The sequence below is a fragment of the Scophthalmus maximus genome, chromosome 22 (genome assembly GCF_022379125.1).
Source record: "Scophthalmus maximus strain ysfricsl-2021 chromosome 22, ASM2237912v1, whole genome shotgun sequence".
Lineage (NCBI taxonomy): Eukaryota > Metazoa > Chordata > Actinopteri > Pleuronectiformes > Scophthalmidae > Scophthalmus > Scophthalmus maximus.
Window position 1 is genome coordinate 5,558,871 of NC_061536.1, and position 21,777 is coordinate 5,580,647.

General features: G+C 44.4%; 1 protein-coding gene across 4 annotated transcripts; it reads right to left on the minus strand.

Moving 5' to 3' along the window:
* Positions 1-577: 577 nt before the first annotated feature.
* On the minus strand, positions 578-21,215 carry pum1 (pumilio RNA-binding family member 1). 4 transcript variants are annotated; one of them, XM_035621543.2, is made up of 23 exons: positions 21,059-21,215; positions 17,783-17,955; positions 15,862-15,984; positions 15,344-15,412; positions 14,119-14,221; positions 13,197-13,390; positions 12,755-12,927; positions 12,398-12,662; positions 12,215-12,308; positions 11,578-11,676; positions 11,330-11,472; positions 10,983-11,121; positions 10,622-10,756; positions 9,964-10,263; positions 9,526-9,768; positions 7,440-7,710; positions 6,131-6,260; positions 5,613-5,747; positions 4,835-4,972; positions 3,760-3,885; positions 3,448-3,569; positions 3,170-3,362; positions 578-2,323 (listed from the first exon to the last, which is right to left on the minus strand). In XM_035621543.2, the coding sequence occupies exons 2-23, from the start codon at positions 17,942-17,944 to the stop codon at positions 2,192-2,194; spliced, it is 3,489 nt and encodes a 1,162-aa protein (XP_035477436.1). In that variant the 5' UTR covers positions 17,945-17,955; positions 21,059-21,215; the 3' UTR covers positions 578-2,191. The 4 variants fall into 4 exon arrangements, with proteins under 4 accessions (XP_035477436.1, XP_035477434.1, XP_035477435.1 ...); XM_035621541.2 differs by having other exon boundaries at positions 12,215-12,317; XM_035621542.2 differs by having other exon boundaries at positions 14,119-14,224.
* Positions 21,216-21,777: the final 562 nt, after the last annotated feature.

Here is a 21,777-nt window from a genome sequence, read left to right on the forward strand (position 1 = left end):
CTTAAAGGCCCCAAGAGGGAAGGTGTGTTTTGATAAGATACCCATTCAACACCACAGCAAAGTCTGATTGTATCTTGTTGCAAACTGAAGGCTCATTACTCATGTCATAACAATAATTATCTATGAATCCCATTGCTTTTCTTTTGTTTTCTCCTCACAACACCAGTAGCATTTCACCTCTGAGCCTGGCGTGACGATGGGAAGGTTTTCCATGTTTCTCATAAGTCATTATTTGGGAAATGAAAGCGGGGATAGGGTTTGAGTCTTATAACCTTTGTTGGTTATCCACGTCTAAAACAAGTTATTCCTTGCTGGGAGCAGTCATTAACTGTAACTGATCGACATTGTTGGTCGTCATTAGTCAGAGCCATGGCACGTTACGGAGTCGGTCTCATTAATCAGTCACAGTTATGGAGAAACTTGAGCATCAGGAGTGAGCATCATGAAGTGTGACTCATGCTGTGTGTAGTCGCAGTCGTACCACTGCAGATGTGTTCGTTCAGATGGCCAGAACAGACGCGGTGGCACAAAGTCTGCAAACGCATAAAACATACAATGAAGCACACGTGAGACATTCAAATTTTCAAAGTTTTTTTTGTTCAGTTTGGTTTCAAAATAAAGATCACACAATTGTTTAGAGACAATCTACAACAGGAGTTACAAAAAATAGTTGCCCAGGCAATAAGCATACACAGGTTCTGTTAACTATACACATATGGTTACAGGTGTGCTCGTAGTAAATATACACAAGGCTGCTCCAAATGTACACCGCGCTGTGGCGGGCTGCCTCTCTCACCCAAAAGGACATGGACAGTATGATACAGCACTTACAGCACTAGAGAAATGCCAAAAAACACAAGAATATCCTCTGTACAATCCATGGGTTTACCCCTGAAAACAGTCATGGATAATTGAGGGGTTTGGGGGGTGTAAATGAGTAAAAGTTACTTCTCCCACCCAACCAGCATATCTATACACATGACACATTTCAAGGGGTAATGCATTCTTATAAAAAGATCTTTAAAAAAAAAAAAAAAAAGGTCCAAAAAAAAGAAAAGAAAAAAGAACAAACCTTCAAAATAAACCAGAAGACACCACCAAGTCTAACAGAATGTGTCCGATTGGGAGTCAGTGGGAGATTGACGTCTTAAGTTAAGCAGTGACAAGATAAAGATAAAACCAAGCGTGGCGAATCTTTGTACAAGTACTACGCTGTATAGAAAGGGCTTTTCAAAACAAAAATTTGATATTACAATTTACAATATACAACAACTCATATGTCACAACCAAGGAGGTGAGAATATACACTGAAATGCACAGGGGGGTTTTTTTCTAAGATTTTTTTTTTTTTTTTCAGAGTGAGCTTTTTTTCTTTTTTTCCTTCTCATACCAAAAAGGGTGGTAAAGCACTTTTACATTACAAGGGTTTACAAATGTACAATTATACAGTCAGAAGTATGTGGTCACTACTAGGATACATTATAGATACAGATTCAACATCAAAAACCAGAAAAACTACAAAGTTTTATATATATATTTATATATATATGCAAAGGTCTACACCAAGTATACACGTTATATTTATAGAAGCAAGACCAGAAAACGAATCTCCCATGCTAAATGATCTGTCTGCTGGTTAGCTGATGGGATGTGTGTGTATTCATCTAGGATTCTGTGATGTCAGACAAATTAAATACTCGTTCCATCTCATAGTGGTAAACAGTATGTGAGGAGGGGACACAAGGATTGTGTATGCAGCAGTAGCAAAAAAATGAAATGATTTTTTAGTTTATCAGAAATGATGAAGAGAATTAAATGAAATGGTGGAGAAAAAAAAAACAGAGGGAGCGGAGTGATGAACCAAACAGGTCTCACCTCTCTTTCCACTCTCCCTGCCCTCCAACCCTACCTCCCCTCCCTCAGTGGGCTCGGATGGGGGAGGAGCGACAAAATCTCACAGAAGCTAAGGCTGCCCATAGCAACAGGCTCCTCCCGAAGGGTTGTCATGGAAACGGATACGACGGGTTCTCCACTTCCTCGGCAAGCGGGATGGGGAGGGTGAAAGTGGGCATGAGGACTTCTGCAGGGTCAGACAAGGGCAGAGGGTGGGGCTGGCAGACGTGATTGCATGGGGTTGGTGTGTGGGGGGGTTATCAGACATGATTTCGAGCAAGGGGATGGGGGGGATGTTTTACATGATGCCGTTAGGTGGGCCGCAGAGAGGACCCAGGTCAACGCCATTCTTCATGTAGTACTTTTCCAGCTTGGCCAGGATGTGTTTTCCATAGGTGTACTTCCTCAGGGTGGAGATATGAGGCCGGATCTGCTCAGAGACGGGGACACAGACAGTGCTCTCGTCAACATCACACAGCAACACCCATAATCAATGATTGCTTGAGCTCAAGTCATCTCCTGTGTCATTGCCTTGGAAACCATAGACAGCACTGACTTGAGCAGGAGCCTCATGATGTACAGGCAAATGAGCGCGGTTGGGTTGATTTTCTTCTTCTCTCCTTCACTAACATCTTCAGGGTTTTGAGTCAAATGTTTGATGATCAAAAGACCAATATGTGGGTATAGTTGCATATTTGTGTACCACAGATTCTAGAACATTTATTTCAGTGCATCAGGGTTATTTCTGGCACCAAGTCTGACATCAGAATAAATGAAATCTCATAATTACCTTCCATCTGGAATCCCTCCACGTATTTGAATTGGTTACTAGATGTGCTTCGGTGCACATTTCTTCCTACATGTCCTGTGGCTTGTTTTTATTAATTTCAGTTAATTTTGAAATAAGCATGTCCCATTTATCAAATGTTGATTTAGGGTTATCAATGACAAACATTTGAAATGGATGGAGATGCTCGGGCGGCACATTCATAATTTAATGTAATGTAATTTGTCTAATACCTTTTTTTTTTTAGGAATGAAAGGATTTACTTTTTATAACCTGAGAAGTAGCCATATATGGAAATAATATATTTTAAGTGAGGCTTTTCTCCATTTATTGTCGGTTCCTATATGTAACTGTCATCTCTAATAAGCTGTGCTAGAGGTTCAATACTGATATCAACCAGCAGGGGCGATGAGATGCTTCATTCACAAAAAAATGTAGCTAAAGCGAATTGTGCCAACACAGCCGCAGACCCTCGTGTTTCTCACCTACCTTGTGCATTACGATCTTGCGCTGGGTGGGCTCGGCCACGTCGATCATCTTCTGCACCACGTAGTTGGCGTACTGGTCCTTCATCATGGTGTATAAGGCACTGTGGGGGCCCTCAGTCAGGCTGCACACTTCATCTATCAGCACTGCCCGTTCTGCCCGCGACGCGTGGGTTACACACTTCTCCACCACATTACTGGACAAACAGAAAACGGATTTGCATTTAAAAAAAGGGAGGGAGGGACAGAGGGAAACCTTTGTGTATTTGTATGTGGTTTCACCTGGCAAACTTGTGCTGGCTAAGTCCCAGTACATTGCCTCTGATCTCAGCCACTATCTTGCTCTTGTCCTCAGCTCGGCCGTGCTCCAAAACGTGCTGGATCACATAGTTTCCATACTGGTCCTAAATCAATCAAACCACACGTATAATGTGAACTAAAACTGAGGAGGAGGACAGCTGGTGCCTCTGACGTCTTGGCAAACAAACAGCCAACTTCCAAAAACATGGAGGCATCGAGAAGAGCTTTTATATAAGCCCATTTAAGGGTTGCATTGTTCCGAGAACAGAGCTGGTGAAGTGAAAAGTGTGTTACCTGCACTAGCTGCTCTGTGTGTTGATGGAGCTCCTCTAGTATAGGCAGCGTCTGTTCAGGAAGGCAGTGTTCGAGAATGCGCTGGATGACTCGGCAGCCGTAAGGGTGAGTGGAGAGGGCAAAAACCTGAGACACATGTTATTATACATGGTTAGTCATCACACACAAACCAATCGGTCCTGGGGCTCAGCAATGTATCCTTTAAAAATATATCCTTCCACCTATGGGGAGCTTTAGCCTTGGTAGCACTAGTTTGGATGTATTTTATTTTGTACAAGGCTCAATCTTTACACTATTTGACAAAATACAGATTGTTTCTGGCTGGCAGGAAACGTTCAGGAGCAACATTCACAGACATTTGTATTCTCACATACAGCCCCTGTGGACAATTTCAGGAAATATGTCCAGACTTCAGTGAATGTGTGAAAGCATCTTTAGAGTTACCTTTCAAAAGAGACCAGGGCCATAGACTGATCATAAGCCAACCTCTTTATTTCAACACTAATGTACCTTTGCTCAAACTTTTCTCCCTAAATGGTGCAGATAGTTCCCCTTGGATTATAGCACCAAATGATTATAGGCATACTTTCACACACCCAGCCCTCCCCTGCAGGGCAGGTGAAAACAAATTCCTGACCCGCTTTCAGCTACACAAACAAATCTGAGCCACCGAGTAGAAAACACTCAGGCGCACAACAAGGAAATGTGTGATTTTTACTGACAAAACACCCGGAGTGTAATCTCAAAAGTGAAAGGTTTCATTTGTATTTAAAAAGTGCATGCATGAACACACAACATCTTTCTTTTAACAGTTTATGCTAATGTAACATTTAGCTGGTGGATAGAAGATGGCTGTTGCCACTGGGCTGAGGTTTCTGTTGCCATGGCAACGCACCCTGTGCCTGAAAAGGACTGGCTATGTAATTTGGCGGTGACAATATGCTCGCTGCCTCAAGGCAGCCACAGTGTATGTGTGCACACAAGTGACTATGTGCGTGTGGGTGGATGTCAGCCGAGCACAGGCAGGCTTCGGTGATTGAATGTGGAAATATTTTGTGTTACAGCGGGGACCCACCTGTCCCTTAAAGGCGTCGATGATGAAGTGCAGCGCGTGGGGCTGGACACACTCGATACACTTCTGCACCACGTGGTTGCCATTCTGGTCCTTCACACACTTCAGCACATGGCCGTCCAGCTCCCGCACCATCTCACTCTGCAGGGAGGAGACGGACGACAAGGAGAGCATGAGGGAGGTAGAATGTGGAGAGACATGTTCCAGAGGCATTTTCCAAACTCTCCATTTTTCACAGTGGCTCAGAGCCCAACAAGTAACACTGGACTCTTAACAGCTGCCCTGAAGAAATCTGAGGTCCATTAAGGAGATATGGATACATTTCTCTCTGACACACAAACACACACACAGAATTTAAGCAAAATCATGTTGATATTCAGCTAGATTTGCACAAGAACACCTGCAGTTCGAAATTTGCATATAAACTGTGGTATCATCAGCCTCATTCATCGTGTTGATCGAGTGCCTGCGAGGAACCTCCTGCTACAAGAGGCAGCTCCAACATAAAACCCATGATTCAGATGAAAAATGCCATTTGAGCATGAGAGGCGCACTTCTTTATCGATGCCACTTTCTCTTATGCATGCATTCATGTGGGCATGTAGATAATAGATGTGCTATGAAATTGAGGCATGTAGATATTTCACCACTTTATTTCTGACTGTAACGACCAAATCACAGCAGTTTTAAGTGCAGAATGTGTTTAATTAAGGTCACTTTGGGAAGGGTCCAATCTGTTTCCCTTGCTTACACACCGTCATGTGAGAATTATTGTACTTACAATAACCTGCTGATCCGAGGGGATGAACTCCAGAGCTTTCTGAATGACCCTGCAGCCGTACATCTGCAGGGCCAGGGACAGCACATGACCTCGGATCCTCTCAGCCAGAGCCAACTTCTGGTCCAGGCTGCCAAACTAACACACACACACACACACACACACACACACACACACACACACACACACACACACACACACACACACACACACACACACACACACACACACACACACACACACACACACACACACACACACACACACACACACACACACACACACACACACACACACACACACACACACACAGAGAGAGAATAAGCCTGTTAATCCTCTAATCTGTACAGTAATACAGGACATGATAACATGTATGTTTTACACAGGACACAAAGCACATAATAAACAGATGTGGTAGAGAATAATAGGAAATTGAGATTGTCCTATGAATTCAATTTTGGTGATCAATATTATACATAGCACCAACTTTAATGACAATGACCAGCTCCTCACTCACACACCTCAAAAAACTTCTGGATGACATAATTTCCAAAGACGTCCACCATAAGCTGGTAGGCAGCCTGCAGAATCTCACTGAAGACAAGCTGGCGCTCCGCTGAACTGGCTCGCTCCAATTTCAACTGGATAAACCTTCAAGAGACAGAGGATAAGCACTGCATTAACCACTGATATCTTTTTTTATTAAGTTCCACAGATATATGTTCTGCACTTTCTGGTTTTGAATTCTTCATTTTCGTTAGCTTTTGCAATGTATAGGAGAACGTGTACAGCCTGCTCTAAGACAGATCAAAGAAATAATCATATCAGTGTGTGACACAGCAATCAAGTGATGGAGATGAACAAAGAGCTTCTGCATCTTTAACCTGAGGGAACAGTCAGACAAGAGGAGACGAAGTTCAGAGCGGAGAAAACGCAGGGAGCTGAAGGAACCAAACAGCCTGTGAGGTGAAGTGATGGATGCCAGGCAGAGCAGAGATAAAAAGGAAAGTGATCCTGTAGAAACTGAGGAAAGAAAAATAATGTCTGGAATGTGCAGACTGGACGTCACAGTGTATTAATAGATGATTTCAGTGGGAAAGTCTGATGGTTCAACCCAGAAAAGACCCCTCAGGAGCCCCTGCCCCCATCTGGTGAGATATCAATGATGCCGTTAGTTTCGTCATGAGTGGAGAAAAAAATACCTGCGGATGTCCTGGCTAAAGCGGACGCAAAACACAGACCGATCTGTTTGCAAAAGGAGGCAGTGTCTGAAATATTCATGACATATTCATTGTGATTATGCAATCATGACCATCGTGCCCCATACCAGCATAAACTGAACATGAACCTGAAATATGGCAGGAAATCTGTGGGGGACAAACACACGGCAAACTCCCCGGGGCGACTCCTTAAAACAATTGCAGCCTGTTCGTGTTAACATTAAAGAAACATGAACTTTGATCCCTGGAGTCGTACACTGAACTTGACCACGTTCGCTATTCAGCACTGCCGAAAGCCTAACGCCTTGTTCACAAGCAATTTTTAGCCCGATTTTCCAATCGCCAACAAAAGCCCCACATCACTGCAAGGGAAGGTCAAACATAGACATGAGCTGCAGAGGTTTTATGTCGTTTAATTTTTTGGGGACCAGACATACTAGTTAGGGGATTTCTCCTGGTGTAAAATTGTGTATTTTGTCCCCAGACAGTCGTGTAGTATAAACCTAGTATAATCCTAACGACAGTAAGTCGTGCAGTGTGAACATGGAAGGTGTTTTTGATTTTCTTCCATCCCCTGTGCACGTGCAGCTGGAGTGATGTTTGGGTGTACCTGCTGCCGTGCTGGTCCTGGCTGAACTCCATGATGTGGCCAGCGATGTCTCGGAGCTGCAGGTTGGGGTAGCGGTTGTTCCTGAAGTCCTCCAGCAGGCGGCTCCGGCCTGACGGCATCACATCCGACATGCCGTAGCGTAGCCGTGACGATGGGAACAGCTGGCTGCTGGGTGAGAAGAGGGAGGAGCCCGAGCTGGCAGCGCTGCGGTACTTGGCCTCAGCTCCTGGGGCGGCAGAGATGAAACGCCCACTGCCGTTGGTCAGGCCTCCTGCGGGGACAGACAAAACAGGACATTTGTTACCAAGTCAAATAATTACCGTGCTCTAAAACTGAAAGATTAGAGTAAATACAAAGCCTGAGCAGTGGACTATGAATATAAAACCCATTTCACGCATAAATGTATTAATGTGCACATCACAAACTTTTTACAGGTCGAGTGCGTCTCCCTTTTCATCCACAATACAGACCATTTACTTGCCTTTGCTGAACCTCTATTTCCTCGCAATAACTAATTCTAAATCAAATGCAATACTGTCCACAAATTCCTGTATCTCATCCAGTGCCTAAATAACTTTTGACTTAAAAAAAGAAAGAAAAGATAATGGACAAATTCTACCTTTTATATACAGTGTACTAAAAAAAACAGCTCTTGCAGAAGCTTAAACCTGGTAGAGGTCTAATCAATGAAAACTCATTCACAAGGCTCATTGGACCAAAGTCAAGATTATCACAAATATCACAAATCTCCTGCAAACAATGTCAATATTTTTTGGTGTTGCCCATCTCTTATTCGTTTCTAGAAAGACATATTTAGTACATTTTGAAAAAAGCATCACATAAATCAAACCAGACCCATTCATCACACCATTAAGGGTTTTCTCACATCAAGACTGACCAAAATGAATATGGATGTAATTGCCTTTGTCACTTTGTTGGCGAGGCAATTAATCTTGCTTAGATAGAAGTTTGTGGCAGCCCCTTCCCATGCTCTCTGGATAAGAGCGGTTATAAATTGTACAAAGCTGGAAAAACTTAGGACAGAAACTAAAAGGACCTATAATCACACACCTCACAGCGAGCCAGCGAAGTCCAGCAGGTGGAGCACGAATAATTATCCAGCTATACAGATCAATGTTGCATAATGATGGAATGTGAGAGAAGGGGGTGAGATGTTCTTTTTTTGCATCATTGGTGATTTCTGCTTCTGAAAAATTATCACGTTGTCATAACTTCTCCATCTGCCATGATTTGTTTTTAGGGAAACTTTTTTTTTCTTTTTACATAGGTTCATTGTATAGAGTGTATTACAGAGTGATATTGATTTAAGTGTCAGTTACAGTTGGTTATGTTGAAATAATGAAGTTATCTTACAACCTAGCTTGTGCCCAGCTACTGGTCAGGTGGAATAACTGATTCAAAATTGTTTGTTTGTTTGAATAAGGGATACGTGGCTTTTTCTTTTAACTGATGACACTAGTACTTCAGTAAAATTGTCAGACAATATCATGAAAATTTCATTTTTAACTCTGCAGCACAAAAACAGAGCACTGGATGGCAGCAGTGTCTTAAACATGAAGCCAAGCATCACTAAGACAAGATAAACTCTTGTGCCCATAAAAAGTATTTCAAATCCAAATGAGTGACACCACAAAATATTTACTCAGAAACCAAAAAGAAATAGCAATCTACTACTTCTTCACACTGGAGTTGAATGTTTGCATTCTATTTGACTCTATCAACATAAGTCCCTAAAAACACAATATAAACACAAATATTTAGTCTTTTGATTTGGAAAATTTTGTTAATTGCAACAGTTAGTCATAACAAGCGAGATGGAAGACATTTAATATGTTAATTGTTAAAACTTGTCAAAAGAGATTGAGATTTCTTGAGATTATTGAAAAATAAGTTATGGATGTAAACTTGCGAACTACCAACCTAATTGCAAAATACTGACAAGGTCAATGACCCAAGATCAAAATTTGCCGTTGTGTCTGACAAAACTGAGACGTTTCCATAGAGTCAATGACCTTTAAAACAATTCAAGAGGTTATCAATCTCTTGAATCAAAAAAGACACTTACCAAGATTAAGGTTGGACGAGGAGCTGTGGTTGGACAGGGAGGGTGGGGGTGTGAGGGAATGGGAAGGACCCTGGTTTGGCAGGGGCATGCCCACCGGGCCAGGGGAAGGACTGAAGCCCAAGGTGCCGTTATAGAAGCCTCCATGGCCAATCGGGGTGAGGCTGGACGGCGTACGTTTGTACAGCTCACTGTTGCCTGTCAGGGAGTCCCGTCTGGACCCACTGCCACCACTTGAGTTGGCCACTAGAGGGAGACAAAGACAAAAGTTAGATCATGGTACCAACGGGAAACATTAATCAACTGTTCTTTTGTTTGTTTAACTGTTAACAGCTACGTTTTAGTGTAAGCCACTTAATATTAAAAGTAAAACTACTTAACAAAAACAAAGTTTCAGTTGAACACTGTGACCAGCAGATCACGGAAAATGTGCATTCAGACCTGCAGTGCCGAAGCCTCCCAGCGTGGCCCCCAGAGTGGCACCGAGGGAAGAGGAGGTGGGCTGGCTGAAGCCCAAGGAGGCAGACCCGGGCCCCGGCTGGCCCGAGCCCTGTGAGAAGAGAGAGGAGCTCTGGGAGGAGGAGCTGAGAGACGAGGACCCGTAGAAGGAGCTCCCTCCTAGACCACCGCCAGGGCCACCCTGCTGCTGAGGCTGCTGGGACGTCATCGCACGGAATGGACCGTTGGCCCCCCCGCCAAGACCGCCATTGCCACCACCTGCGGATGCTGCTGCTGCGGCAACTGGAGGAGACAGTCCAGTGAGCTGTCTTTATTAAACACTAACTGAATAATCATACAAATCTTTCACATTACAAACAATTCTTCCCTTTAACACCAGTACTGAAGTAACCCAAATTCCATTTGATACTGAAAAACTTGGCTCCTGGGATCTCCTTGTAAAAAAGGCTAGACTCAAAGGTAAAGTCTCATAATCTCTTAATTGCACATAACTGGTGGGATGGAACATGTTTTTAAAGACCACAATGTGTAATCTTTGTGTTGTGTGCATGGAACTCTTTGTCCTGTTGCCTACAGCAGAAAAAAAAACAAGCAGGCCAGGCTCTTCTGACCGTGGCCTTTACGTGCTTTGCTGTGTTACCTGCTTGTGCTGCAGAAGGAGATATGATGACAGAGGCAGGGGCCATGAGGCGGACAGGACCACTCCTCCCTCCAGTGTTTACCACCAGGGCCCCTGTCTGATCATAGTAGGCTGCAGGGGCCAAGACTGGGTACCCTGAGAAAGAGATGGCAAAGAAAGGAAGATTCAGAGTGTGTCTCTCAAATGATTTCAGCAAGCAGCGTTTCCGCTGGACTCTTGTGTGGACGTTGGGGTTGTGAGCTATTTCAGTTCAATTTCAGCATCAGTTTAATAAGCAACATTGTTGTAAAAATAAATGTAATTGGCTTTGTTGGGAGTTACTCCAAAGTGATAAAACCAGTTTACCGAGTGTCCTACTCACCAGGGACTCCTGCTGCTAACCCTTGCCCAAATGCGAGGGCTGAGTTCACTGCTGCTGCTGCAACAAGTTGGTCATTCTGCTGATTCTGCTGACCTTGGCTGGGGGTCAGAGGTCGCTGGTTGCCCCCAGCACGCATGACCTTTACAGAGTCAGACAGACAAGACATGTCATTATTAAAATCTCTAAAATCTGCCCCAACGTTGAGAATGTGTGTTTTATCTCATGAGTAGTTCCAGTAGTTTTTGTTTAAAAGAATTCCCTACACAGAGAGATACAGGGTGACATGTAATAAATCATCAGGATAAGACGACACCCCGAGCATTAGCATAAGTAAATAACCGACTGACCTGCTGTTGGTTCTGCTGACTCTGGCTTGCTGCCTGCTGATTGGCCGAGTTGTTGGCTGCAGCAGCTTGCTGCTGGAAAAGGTTGGCAGGGTAAACCCCCCAGGGGGTCACACCGTAGTACTGGGGAGGCATCACGGCCGGACCTGAACTCAAACAAGTATGCAAAGCAGTGGTGAGATGTGGGACAACTGTGCCAGATTTTAAATCAAATAGAGCACTGTGTGCATTTCAAATTAAGAGTTCCTCACCTAGCGTAGCTGCTGCTGCGAGGCCAGCTGCGTAAGGGTCTGTCCCAGGTGGTGCAGCACTGATGATGTAAGGATTGGGCACAAAAGCAGGGGCCAGACCTGACAACACGTGGAGGGAAGAGGTGAGCCGGGGCAGAAAGGTTTGATAAAATACATGGAGTGAAGTCATAGAAACTACTGAAGTGAAGCTTCATCACACAAAGGTGAGCGCAAAAATGTGTCTGATTCTTCAGGCTTGTGCGGCATCACTTGTCTTTGGGATCATCTACGAAATTTCAACTGTATGTAACTTAGTTACCATGGGACTACAAAACACTAAGTTTTGTGTAACCACTGTGTTCTTTTCCAAAATGAAAAAAAAAGAAAAGAAACAGCAGCACCCATGGAGTTACTGCTGTTGAGTCATTGGAACTGACCAATAAATTCACAACACACCGACAAATCTCACATGTTTATGCGACTTGTGGGAAAATATTAATCACACTTTGGTCTGATATACCAGCTGAAATTAACTGTTTGTTTTTTAAATTTCCAAATAAATGTTTTAAATGATATGGTGTCCTGTGTAAAATCATGTGGTTGAATTTTCCGTTTTGTACACACATGCAGGCACACGCGAACACAAACAAACTCTTACCAATGTGAGACTGCTGTGCTGCTGCCAAGGCATACTGCTGCTGCTGGGCCGCTGTTAACTGCTGCACTGCAAGTGCATTGTTTCTCTGGAACAGCTGCACAAACAACAAGAGGTAAACACCATGTAAGACACTGGAGCAGAGTTTCTCTGAGCGCAACAAAGGAGTTTATACTACTGTCTTACCTGCTGCTGGTTGGTGTAATCGAATAGACCCACAGTGGGCGCAGAGTCCATGGGCATCTGGGAGTTGTAGTCAAACTGAAGTGGCTCCATCACCGACTCCATCTGATCCATGGTGACACCACCCTGTTCTACACCAGAGAAGTCCTCAGGGGGCTTGGGGCCTCCACCACCTCCCAAGGGTGTCAGGCCCTCGGCCCCTACAACGCCGGGACCCCCCAGCAGTTCACCGTCGGGGCAAGGGCCAGGCATGTTTCCTTGGGGACGACTGCAGGGATGAAAAAGGATAAGATGACGAATTTATTGTCTGCAGAGCAAGATTAGCATTTTTCAAAACAAGCCTCTGTCACCAAGTCCTACCCAAACTCTTTGACATCCACATCGAGGCCATTCTGCACAGGCAGCCCATTGGGGTTGATGACGTCGCTGATGACGTCAGCTTCGACTTCTGTCAACTCTTTGAGTTTCTCTGCCTCAAACGCTGCCTTTGGCTTCTCCCTCTTCTCTTCCTCCACCTCTCCATCCCTCTGCCCCTGTGTGATTAGCGGGTGACCGGATATAAAAGTGATATTGCCAACATGGACATCGTGAGAAACAACACTTGACGTCTGACGAGGGGTTAACAGTGTGAGAGGAGTCACGGCTGAGGTATTCAAGGATCTGATGGTTGCTCAAGGTTGTTATGAAAATCTAAAATTGTGGTGTAGAGAAGAATTAATCTGAATACAAGGAATGTAAAGTGTATAATACATAAGTAATGACGGTGATATTTCTGAGGGACTGAAAGAGAGACAATATTTACATATGGTCCTTTTCGAAGGCAGGAATCCAGTTTTTCAGCCGGTGAGGAGGATAGGACATACTCCACCATGCTTACTCCCAACCCTCCACTCTCAGACCGCGGTGACATCACTGAGCCCACGCCAACTTCACCTCCACCATGGAAACCCTGTCCTGGCCGACGGGAAACCATGATTGGCTGAGACACCGAGTGATCTTCAATGAGGGGAACGGAGACTGTCAAATGATATTCATGCACAGGGAACAACGACATGGCAGTGGTAGCGTAACGCATCAGCAACATTGACAGGACATAATATAGTTCACGTTTTTTTCTCTCTTCTGTTCTAACTTCACAAGAACATGTCAAACAGAGCTTTAATTGCATAATGAGTTATCAAATATGCAGCATGTATTTACTTAGGCTACTTCCACACTAACTATGTTAAAGTTGTGACGACGTGTCACCTGGCATGCACACTGCTCTTGAGTTTTCAAACCCTGAAACTGAGACCGTAACCCTTCTCGGTCAGAATCATTTCTTCAGATACTCCATGTGATATGAAGCAGTGACTCATTAACAGTTTGGCCGAAAGCCCATTACATATTTTATAAGAAAATGTGACTGTCTTGTGCTTTTTTGCACGCAAAGTCCAAGAAATATTACACTCTACAAATGATCCTTGATGCATCAGTGTACAGAAATAACTGCTTTGTGCTGACATGAGAGAGGAGAAAAATATCAAATATCATAATGTGGGAGAACACCAGGGTGACATCAACTTTTGAGACTCTCAAACACCAGACAGTGAGTGCGCTCTGGTTGTTTCTTGATGTGCTTGTGAAAACATAAAAGCTGCCATGTTTCACAAAATCCCTGCTCCGATTACACCCAGCTGTTGGCCTGCCACTGTGTCACAAACACAAGCCAGACTGGTGTATACCTGAGGCCCCCCAGGCACTGTCCCTCCACTGGTCCAGGAAGATCCCTTTGGGTCCGTCCTTCCCGGAGTCATCGGCCTCCCAGAACTTTTTACCAGTTAGCAGCTGCTGTAGGGACAAAGGGCAACAGAGGACAAACGGGGGTAAAAAGGAAAAGAAGGTTAAAAAGGTTAAATAGATATTGCAGGCAAATGGATGAATAGGCAAAATAAAATTCTATGCATAACTCATTCATTCAAGTGAACATCTGAGCGGAAACAAACTCAAATCTTACTTAACATAATCTGCTTGCTTTTATTTTGACTTTCTTTTCATTTTAAAATGACTCCAACCCTATCACTGGCGCATTTGTGTTTCTCGCCATATCTTTTAATCCTCTTATTAGTCAGCATGTTACTTCTTATAGAACGTTTGTTGTTACTGTAAACCCCTATGATCAGTATCTTCTGGAAACAGGAAACGACTCACTGCTGCAGAGGGACTTAGGGTCGGAAAATCAATTCAAACGGACTGAAAAATGTATATTTCCAGTTGAAAATCAAATATGATATATTTTTATCATCATTACAAACGTATTACAATACATCACTGCACAACAAGATTCAAATACTCAACAAGAATGGAACACATATTTATTTAGCGACTTACAATACAGTAAGTGCAAGAATCATGGAAGTACATAGGCAAAACAGCATCAAGTGCTGCATTTTTTGAATTTTTTCCAACTGTTTTAATGATTCAAGTGCAATCTGAACAGGTGGGTTTTCAAATACAAATAAAAGACACAACCTGACGTACATCAAGACTATGTTCAACAAGCCAAAACCTATTGTTGGAAAAACAACAACGTTTTCTGGAAAAACAATACAAACACAAATCCACACTTTTTGCTCCAAAGTGTTTCACCAAGGGACTGATCCATTTCTTTTTTCTAAGATTTCCTGTTATTCCAATTTGACTCTGTTTGGGCTGCCTCAAATGCTTTGAAGCTTTGGCTGTTACCACGGTAATCAGTCTACAAATCAATGTTCAAATTCTGTTTTTGTTTGGTCAGTTCAGACTAGTGTCCAAGTGACATAAGAGCAGCATAGTACCTCATCAAATCCTGTTATTTGAAATCAATTTAGACATCCACATTGTACTGACATGTCACCACAGCCCAATTGCTACATTATCAAAAGGAAAGGTATGTAAACTACATAAGGGCTACAAACATTAACGTCTCACCTCTCCCATGGCGCGCCCCTCCAAAGCCAGAGCCTGAAAGTCATGGTTCAACTCGTCCATGGATCGCACCTTCAGACAGAGAGCCCAGTGAAACATTAAAAGCATGACACAGTATGCGTCTCATACTCGACCACTGGACAAACATTGACTAAACTTTAACTACCTGTGGTTATTAGTAATTAACTTGATTTATGATTTCCCCAAAACATTAAAGTAGCTCAAATTAAAAACAAAAGCTTTTAGAAGATTTTTCAACGTTGCATAAATTAAAATCGAACCTGATTTTTAACATTAAATGGTCGCTATGGCCGATGTTTTGAAATTTAGAGCGAAAACTATGAAAAACATTTATTTTCCTTAACTTGATACTTTCCCATGTTAGCAACAGTAGCATTTTGCAGACAGGCATGGTTTTAATAATGTGAGCAAGTCATACTACACATACACAAGACATTATACAATTACAGTAGCAGAGCTGCAATAGTGTCTCGTCTTTTGCAACACTAACACATACACACCTGACTGTCATGGATGTTGTCTCCAGTGGGCCAGCGATGTTTGCCAGGCTGTTCACCGTGCTGCCGCTGGAAGAAATAGTCTACCATGGCATCATCCTGGGAACGTCCAGCTCCCGCCACGCCCTTAGAGACACACACACATTATCCTTAAATTACTGGCAACAATGACAAGCAGAGTGTATCTGAGCAACGACTGGAGACATGGAGGTATAGTTGCTTGTAAGACAAAAGAAAAGAAAAGAAAAGCTAGAAAGAAAAACACAGGAAAAGAAGCAAAAAAAGACAGACATGGGAATGTCTCCGAGCAAAGAATACAGCAGGACAAGAGGTCCCCAGTACAGGTTTTCTGACAGGTCACTGAAAACGATTCAGCTGAACATATTTTTTCAACCCTATGACCACATGAAAAATTCAACATTCCGGATGACAAATCTATCGTAGCCATTATCCCTGTACCCTAGGTTGAGGTATTCAGAACCACATCCTCCAGTGTAAAACTCGAATAACATCCAAACAGGACGCAGTGTTTCTTTTCCCTGGCAAATCTTGTGCTGACATCCTCTTACCCATTTCGAGGGTAAAACCCAAAAATTTGCCACAAGACGCTGTCATCAAAGAACCAGGCAGCGTGAGCTGAAAACGAGTGGGCTAAGTCATCTGTTGTACACGCAAAGCGTGTTGTAGAACAACTTATTGAGACGTCATTCAAATCAGACTAAATTATTATTATTATTATTATTATTTTGGAATTAGTCATGAAATCCCCCCCCATGTAATCATGTGGTAATACTTAACTGATGAGACCTTACAGTTCCCATTCTTTGCTATGCAACTGTACACTGTGATGCTGAAGCAGAGACATTACAGTGTTCAGGGCAATTAAAGTTCAGTCTGATATCAGAGTTAGGGACAACATTTCGGACTGCCAAACATCTACAATTACATCACCACTTTTTAAAGCAGCATGGCTAGTCTGCATGACTTACACCAACCGTGAAAACAGCTAATATACTTAGCAGCAGCCGCTCTACAAGCCAAGAAAGAGAGAGCGATCAGGAGCTGATTATAAGATATTACTGTAACCTCCCTGTAGCTGCACCAAAAGGTTTCACTCAAATCGGTTATTTCCCAGTCTATTAATTCATATTTAAGTCTATAAAAGACAGACAAATAACTATTGTGACAACTGCCTGCCCAGTGTGATCAACGCTCAATTTCAAAAGGTTCTTTTAACAATTTAGAAAAAGGAAAGGATATGGATGAGGCAGGAACAGAAGCCGTAAATCCTCACACCTGTGAAGCTGCACCCACAAAATGTTGTGTCCTTTCAATTGATCAATGAATTTTAAATGAACCATTTTAATTTTACCAATTAATCATCAGAGAACAATTGTGTTTGTACTGACATTTAACTCATAATCACAAAACTAAAATCAACCAAATCTAAATGTCTCCAATATAACATCACACGATCCTCTAACAATGTCGGACGTGTAGCACATTCGTAATCAATTCAAAAATGATGACAGATTAGAGGCAGCAGTCACTACTTCTACTTCTCAGTCAAGACTCACTCTTTGACCGAGCAGGTTCTCACGTCCGCCGCAATGCTGCTTTGTTCGAACGTCCTGGTCTGTTTTTACATCACTCGTACCAACAACCACCCGTGGGCGTTTCTATTGCAAATGGCAGATTGTGTTGCTTACATTTCCAACAACACAATTTTGGCCACCTTTGCTGAACAATGTCAACACAGTTTCCATCTGGCCAGCTACGCTGGCTCTTTTCAATGTGAACAGCAATATAAATATCTATGGACCAACGACGCCACAGATTTAACAGTGAGAGGTTTCTTTGAGTCAAACACATTTGTCTGTGAATAAATTAAATATTTACAGGTGTAGAAGGTGGAGGGTTTTACCTGTTGGCTGGGGGGTGGGGCCTGAGGGGTCTGCCCTGTTGGAGGGGCATGTCCTCCGCTGCTCAGCACCACGGGCATGCTGGGAGATGTAGTTCTATGGTGGGGGCTGAATGAATCCTGCCAGAGCACTGCTTTCCTCTTCAACACACACACACTGCTCATTCCACCACAGCCTGCACGGGGAGAAATACATCTGTCACATGCAAATAAAGGCAAACGGGTTGTTGAACAAACTAAACACTCGCCGGCTAGTCCATCCGGTACGCCTACCTAAAACTAATGCTCATTAATTTAGCCCTTGTGACTAAATTCCACAACAACACAGATTAGACACAGTCCTTCCTTGTTGTTCTAGCTCATGTTCCCGTCATTCGAGTCATGACAAGAAAATCATTTTTAGTCTCACTACAGAGGAAATTCGCCCACAAAAATTTTGCATTCCAAGAAATCAAATGACAAAGACAACCCTACGATTCCTGTTCCACAACCTTACTTTTCTTTTGTTATGTGGCGACAGCAGAAAAAATATGTAGTAAAACAAATCACTCATCTTAACATTTGCCTGTCATTTTGCTATTCCAAGTGGTTTATGATCAAAGTTCAGAGTCTGTGTTGCTCTTCTATAAGTCAATATATACTTTGGTCATACATGTCCCACAGAGACATAAGCAGAATGTAAACTCGTGTAAATTCAGCTAAATATGTCTGTCACTTTTTAATAGGACTGAGACTTCCACAGACTACCAAACTAGAGGTGCTGAAATACATCATCATTGTAGCTTGAACTTGTTTTCATGACAAAAACTACACCCTGCTGCCATTTTATTTGGTGCACCTAAGATAAAGTGTAGTGTAATACAACTGTACTGTAATAAATCTTAATAAAAACCTAATAACACTTACAACTGAGTTTATACTGCACAGTGCAGTATAGTGAGCAGTGTTCCCACTGAGCCTGTCACTGCACAGTGCAGAGGCTTCCAACCAAATTAATCACCAGTGAATCACTGTGTTAACTGCACTAATCTGGTAGAAAAGGGTCTGATGTGTTAGATTAACTGGTATAATGTCCATTTTGACAGTAGATCTGAAGGAGAGCGGCAATTAAATAGAATTTAATGTAAATATCAAACTAGCCTAATTAGATTAATCCCTCTAAAAACCCAAAGCACATGATCAAAGTTTGTAGGTTGCCGCTACATAAGGGACGGCACTAATGTGACGCACACTGTAGGTCTAACATCCGAGGGCCAGTCTGCCATTAAAGCTACTTAAATGCAGATAATCAAAATAAGAGAGCTGGGATCAACAGTTATGGATACAGAGAATCAGTTTAAACGAGGGACCGGGGGGCAGGTGAATTTAACCTGTGGTCGGCCTGACAAACTAACCTTTCCAGTGCCTTTGTATTTAAATGGAAGCAAACATATTGGGTCTCATCAAATGGACCATAATGGACTGACACTTGTTGCCCATGTCTGGTTCAAGTTATCCTGCCCACACACTTTTGGTTGGTATGAACAAAGGGCTGTACAGACATGGCTCTAGTTAGGACACGGCTGCACATCACTGCATCCATCATTACCGCTGATACACTACACAGTTGTTTTATGTTGTACACGTTGCTAAAAAGTAATGCAGTATAATATAACGACACTGTAATTTATCTAATCTTCGTGGGGGTATATTGTTAAATGCAGGTGTCAATTAAACTTAATGGGTCCTGTGGTTTGTGGTGCTGTTGAGACGTATTGCACCAATACAGACGTTCCTTCTCCTCTCCAATGCTAGATGCAAATATTAGAAAACACATCTCCACAAAATACAGCCTCCACGTTAAATGCACATCCTCTCAAACACAATTTCACGTGAGTATGGTCGTGCTGTGCTCAATTAACTAACAAATGAAGTGTGTCCGCTGTCATCGTCTGCTGTACACCAGAGGAACGCGCGGTGGGCAGAGGCCCCCGATCTGTTGGGTTGTGTGGTCGACAGTGAGCTCGACAGTGAGCTCGACGGCTCCCCAGCAGCCAGAGAGCGAGGCCGTCTGTGCGTTTCACGGCCTCGGACCCATCCGCCGAGCCCCAGTGTCGGTCATAACACACCGCTTCACGGGAGTGTCCCTACAGGCCGTACGGAAATCACACGCGCTCCTTCTTTTCTCGTCCGGCGGTCGCCTTCGCAGGGAGCTTCAAACACACGCAGCCTTCGGCTCGTGTCTGCCGAACACACCCCCCTCTCCCCGCCAGGCCGACCGCCACGAGCTGCACCGGCTGCACGGTCCCAAAGGATGGAAACAACCCAGCCTGCCAACCGATCACCCGGATTCCCGCGTTCCTCTCCCACTCCCCGCGCGGCAGCAGACTCTTTTAGCCCTCGGTTCATTTCTTTTTTTTTTTTTTGGGGGGGGGGGGCCTACAGCTCGAGATCAGGTGGAGAAAAACACCCGGAAATCCTCGACCGTGCGGCCGTTCCCCCGCGTTCCGGCTTGTAAACGCTGCAAGTTTAACCCGGCACCCGGAAACGGGCTCCGCGTTCCACACTGTAACCGCGTTCATCATTGTTCAGTGCCGCCGATCGATCCCCCGCACACGCACCGGGCTCGGACAGGGGCGTGACGAGGCGAGCGGGCGACCTGCGGCTGGCGGGGAGCGCACATCGCTCCCCCGGCGCGCACATGACACAGCGACGCGAGACGGAATAATGTGGATGCTGAGTGGAAGAAAGGAAGGGAAAAGAAAAAAAAAAGGGGGGGGGGGGGTCGTGACAATTACCGGGTTCGTTTCCGCGCATCTGCGTCCACTCGCGCCGAGTCTCGGTCGTGTCACGGAGGGTCCACTGCCCACGTCCACCAACAATAACACGGCCCTCCCGTCACAAGCTCAGCCCGGGAGAGCCGGTGGTCGAACACGGGCTGCGCGCAGCGGGGTTGTTTTGTTGTTGTTTGTGGGGGTTTTTAAGGTCGGCCCCCCTACTCTCACTGTCTCGTTATCAACACACACCCGGGGGTGTCCGTCTGCCTGCCGCCTCCGCAGCCCCACAGGTCCCCGTGACGCGGCTGCTAACAAAGGCCCGAGAGCTGTCTGGAGCGGAAGACCGACACAACGGGAGGAAGGAGGCAGGCAGCAGAAAGGGAGGCAGCCGCAGCCGCAGCCGCCGCGCGAAAACTCCCCCGTTTTCGGCGCTGCCCGAGCCCCGCGGAGCAGCAATTTCGGCGCCGACGCGTTGATAAACGACGTCCCGTGCCGCCGCGACCGCGCAACGCGGGGTACTCACCGGCGGAGAGGGTGGATGGTCGCGGATTTCGGCCCCAGTTTCTCTGTGACACCCCAGGCTTTCACTCCGACAACATGGCGGCTCGACGGAGGAGCAGGCGAGAGCGCTGCATGACGGGAAGAGATGAGAGAGAGCGTGCGGTTCATTGCGCCAACCGGGAGGGGAGGGACGGTCAAACCGGCCCGGTGCCTTTGTTGTGTGTGTGTGTGTGTGTGTGTGCTCACTCTGTATTCAGTTCTTGTTTGGATTCATGTCTTTGTTTCAATCTCGTTCATTGATTTGACAATGAGGGAAAATATCGTATTTGTTTCCAACTGACAAATTAAAAAAAATAAAATAAAATAAAGTACAACACAAATAACAGTCAACTAAACGTTTAGCACGTGATATAAGTTGTAAATAGAGTTGTGTTTTTTTTGTTTAAAAAAAAAAAAGTGAATGGTTTCATTTTCTCCAAATAAATGGGGACATTAGGTGATGTTGTCGGGGTGGACTGTACACAATGTACCGGGATCTCTACGGTAACGTGGAGCTTGGCAGCCATGGCAACGTGCTGCGCCACACGACCAGCGAGTGCTGGTCGCTCCGTTACACCTCCGGAATGTAAGTGGACGGTGTGAAAAGGAGGAATCGCGTGGCCCAAATAATAAAAATACCCCAGCGTTTTTTGTTTTTTTTAGAGATGTACAGGCGGTGACCCCGAGGCTGCAGACCGGAGA

Bases quoted from the DNA above. Each gene is read 5' to 3' on its own strand.
- pum1 (XM_035621540.2), bottom strand. From the start codon at position 17,944: ATGAGCAGTGTGTGTGTGTTGAAGAGGAAAGCAGTGCTCTGGCAGGAT. The intron at 9,769-9,963 runs GTCTGAATGCAC...GTCTCCCTCTAG, and splicing joins GGGAGGCTTCGGCACTGCAG to TGGCCAACTCAAGTGGTGGC. The intron at 2,324-3,169 runs GTAGGTGAGAAA...GTCTCTGAGCAG, and splicing joins GCAAGATCGTAATGCACAAG to ATCCGGCCTCATATCTCCAC.